Source organism: Pygoscelis adeliae, unplaced genomic scaffold, assembly GCF_000699105.1.
Source record: "Pygoscelis adeliae isolate BGI_AS28 unplaced genomic scaffold, ASM69910v1 Scaffold38, whole genome shotgun sequence".
In the NCBI taxonomy this organism is placed as follows: Eukaryota; Metazoa; Chordata; class Aves; order Sphenisciformes; family Spheniscidae; genus Pygoscelis; species Pygoscelis adeliae.
Window position 1 is genome coordinate 22,285,012 of NW_008825614.1, and position 4,228 is coordinate 22,289,239.

Here is a 4,228-nt window from a genome sequence, read left to right on the forward strand (position 1 = left end):
GGAAAGCATTTGGGCAGAGGTCAGTGATGTCAACCAAGGTCCACGGTGTTAATGTCTTAATAAAAATGGTTTGAGAAGCATTGGATAAAACCAATAAAATTATGCTATATTAATCTATAAAAGTGCCAACCATGTAGTTTTTTTCTTGTGTACTACAGCATGCATAATCTAAAATAAAAGGAATGGAAAACCAACTCTCCCAGTTGTAATAGAAGACTTCTAACGGTTTCCAAGTGTTAAGCTGAAGTTTGTTTATTACATGGTTCTGTTGGTTTGTGGTTTCTTTGTTCTTTTGTTTTGTTTTGAAGTTATCAGAAATACATAATTACATTAACAGACTTGCAACACTGTTTCACTTAAAAGTGGCAAAACCTGAACACAACCACTTTCCACAGTTTATCTGCAAACCCTCATTTCTTTACCCATCACAAAAGTGACTAGACTAATTAGTGTTCTTTCCTTCAAAAACAAGAGAATAAATTACATCTTCTGTGGCATGTCTTAATCCAACTCCTAATACCATCAGTTGAAGAATTTCCATTAATTTTATTAAGGATTAGAGAAATCCCTGGAACCTTTTTCTCAATTTCTACCTGTAGTTGAATTCGTCCTGACCATTTTCATATACTCTGTGGTGTAATATCTGCTCGAAAACACACAGAAGCAGACCAAGTGCACATACTTTTCCATTGCGGCCAGAAATTATTAGCTGTACATCTCAGGGGACAAGCTGGTCAAGATTTCCAAGTGCTGGGAACACAAACCCTTATTTTCAGGATTTATACCATAGGTGTCTTGCTTTCTAAGCACAGCTCTGGAGTCAAAGTTAATACTTGTCTTCGATGAAAGCGGGGAGCTGCCAGCTGCAATGTGTAGCTGATAATCTTTCTTTTCTAGTCTCATTTTGATTCCTCATGGTTCCTGCAGCTTCCCCCAATGTCAGACCTAGCAATCTAGGGTAAGATTCTTCTCCCTTAATTTTAGGTACCGGCAATGTACCTCAGTCTGAGCCATCTGTACAGACCTCCCTTGCAGCTTGGAAATGTGATCCAGGAGTTTAGGTTGTGATTCGTCTAATCTGATCAGCAGCAGGCAGCTGCTGTAGAGTGGGATGAATTGCACACTATGGACTTGCTCTCTCTTGACTGCGATAGTGTCCGAGGTCATTTGCTCAAGTACAGACACCTGGGGATGGTCAATAACCTACATGTACTCAGATGAATCTTATCCCTGAGCCCTAATAATGAGATAATTTCAGATACAATCTGCCACGTCCCTTCTGTAATTTAACTGTAATCTGGTAAATTTACCCATCTTGAGCTGCTTTCCTTTGAATTCCATATCAGTCTTGCCACTGGTTTCAGTGGGAATGGGATGAGCTGCTAACCTCCATCCTGTCTGGGGACACATGGAGAGCTGTCAGTCGTACTGCCTCTGATTGATGGCTTAGGTGTTCATCAAAATGGGTGGTGTTCCTATTTCCCTGTAGTACTAGAACTTGCAAACAAGAGGCTGCTCATCTCTTTATGCCCATGAGTGAATTGCTGAATTGCTGTTGGTATAAAGTCTTTGTTTTAGGTTTGTACCCTGTAATTATCTTCTATTATCTTAATTTGCAGATAGTATTGAAGCCAACATTGAGACTGCATCTTCTAATGTAGAATCAGCCAATGAGCAGTTGGCAAAAGCCAGTCAGCACCAAGTAAGTGGGTCTAAAAAACCCTACGGATACATTCAGTAATAGTATTTAAAATAAAGAGAACACTTGGCGGCTGTGAACCACATGGCACATGGGCTGCGTTGGATTTGTGCTACCTGGAAAGATGATAAAGCATACTCTGAGTAAGAGTTAAACTTTTTTCTTATATATATGATTAAATTACTGTAGCATCAACACTTTGCATTAGAGTAGTCATTAAGAGATCTGCATATTAAAGAGACATTTCCCGGTAGGAAACTCAACAATTAGCTACTGTTGTTCTTGGAAAGATGTCATAAAAAGTGCATCATTTAAGTGTGTATGTGCTTCTTATTAGAGCGTTTCCCTATAATCAGGCAACAGTGCTTTTCAAAAACAACTGAGTTGTCAAAAGACATGATGTGGTTGGTGAATAATGGCTATGGGAATGGTGTTCAGCACATTTTAAAGGCAATTTGAGGGTAGGTTTTTTTTTTTTTTTCTTTTTCTTCACTGGAGTAAGAATAAAACACACACACACAAAAACATTAATCTTTTTTTAAAATAGCTTGACCAGAAAGAACTCTTCTATGGTTATAGTTAGTACTTTCTAGGGATGAAGGGGGTGGGGGGACGAACAAAGAAAAAACCGTTATTGTTTGCATTGGATTGACAGAACAAAAGCTGTTAGTTTCCTTTTTTCCTCAATCATAAATTGGTTTGTTGAAGTCCAAAGTGAGTTTCATGTAGCTGGAGTCTTGTTATGACAAAATGTAGCTGAGGTCCATGCGAGTACATAGTGCCTTCTTGTCAGTCCTTGGACACAATGAATTCTGAAGTTCTGGGGCAAACCTCCAGACCAAAGGAGTAAAAGCCACAGGCATTTTACTCCACTGAAAAGGAGTAATGTGATTTTAAAATTATCTACAGCTCATTTTCTGGTGAAACATACTTTGCCAATTGTGGGTAATATGAACAACTTTTGTAGAACTTTGATATGGCAGAAACTAAGTGTGGTCTTCAGCTACGTTTTGGTTTTAAAGGCATATATATTCAGGATAATGTGTGCCACCCTGCATGTAATCCTGCATTTGCTTTGAAAATAGCCTGTTGCATTTTTACTGCATGAAGTCTAAAATGAGACTAGAATAAATTTAATACTTGGCAGTAGAGCCGATCGCAAAGCTGCAAATGAGTTAACGACAATTTTGGCTAAGAAGGTCAAAGAGTAGTCAGGCAGAAAATGAATGCAGTACAGTGTAAAGGATCTGCTTTCTTTAGCCAGTGGGAGCTGCTGAAATAGCCTGCCCAGTTAAGAGGTCCTTTATTTCTCAAATATGTTGATCAAGATGAAGATATAGCCAGTTTTAGTGAGTCAACCACTGCTAAGGACATAAATTTGTACGGACTGATATTTATGAGAAAACTCTTCAGAGTGTCCCTTGCCCTTGAAACAAGCCTGTATAGACAAATATGACTTAGAAAAATTCTGCTGCCCAAGAAAATGTGCAAACCAGATCTCGTGTGGAGGACAGGTACCTATCCTGTACACTACTGGATGAGGATCGCTAGACAAATGTGTGCAACCCCAGCTTGCTCTCTGTCACCTCTTTCATGAAGTTCCCTGAGGTATGGACAGAAAATGAGGTGAATTTTTTGCGACTTCGATTGCTGGCCTGCTGTCTGGGGTTTGTCAAATGGCATGTGACACCTCCTCTGTTATGTGCCATGATATCTGCTTATCTTACATCCAAAAGGACATTGTTTCCATAATGTGACAAGACAGGTCCTGGTCACACAGCCTTCAAGGGCTTTTGTGGGAAGCAACGTTGGTGCCACTTGCGTACATATGGATAATGCAGTGCAAGTATAGGTCATCCTTCCAGGTTGCATGTGTGGTTTTGGCTGCTTTAGAAATATCTAGGATGGATTTGGGAGAATGGTCAGCCAGATGGCTTTGTGGGCGATCTGCTTTCAAGGGAGCTGCCATAGTTTTACACACTTAAAATTCCCTCTCTACTCTTCTGTACTGCTCAGTGATCAAAAGCACAGACTGTTTTTTAAACCTTACTGAGTAGTTTTCCTTCTTTTGTTAAACTGCCAATTCATTAATGTATTTGGTTGTTATCTACGACCTCTAGTACAGTGTGATTGTCCTGTAAATGCAGATTGGCTTACATACATTTGTTATTTATTCCTATATATGCTTATATACGTATATAAAGATGTGTTTGTATGTAGTATTTTTATGAGTATATCAAGAAATGTATACACAAATTGAGAAATCAGAAATGTCAACATCGCTGAAACATTCAAGCTTAAGACCTGCTGTAGGCCTTAATGAACGGATTTCTGCCAGGAATAAAGATTAAGTGACTGGTTATTTAACATAATGTTTGCATATAATGCAATGCAGTCACTTCAACTTGGAGCACCAGTCCCAACCTGTACATTAACATAACAAAACATCAGTAAATAGTTTTTCTTTAACTAGTACAAAATAAGGCATTTAGGTTCCCTGAAATGATAGAAATGTTTAAAAAAATGTAA

The 4,228-nt window shown here is 38.7% G+C and overlaps 1 protein-coding gene across 3 annotated transcripts in view; it reads left to right on the top strand.

The window, feature by feature from the left end:
• The window catches only part of TSNARE1 (t-SNARE domain containing 1), a 530,032-nt gene that overhangs the window by 327,370 nt on the left and 198,434 nt on the right, over nt 1-4,228 (top strand). For all 3 annotated transcript variants that reach the window (XM_009332991.1, XM_009332989.1, XM_009332990.1), the window contains one exon: nt 1,620-1,702. In XM_009332991.1, the coding sequence (XP_009331266.1) occupies nt 1,620-1,702 (83 nt within the window). The remainder of the gene's footprint in view (nt 1-1,619; nt 1,703-4,228) is intronic.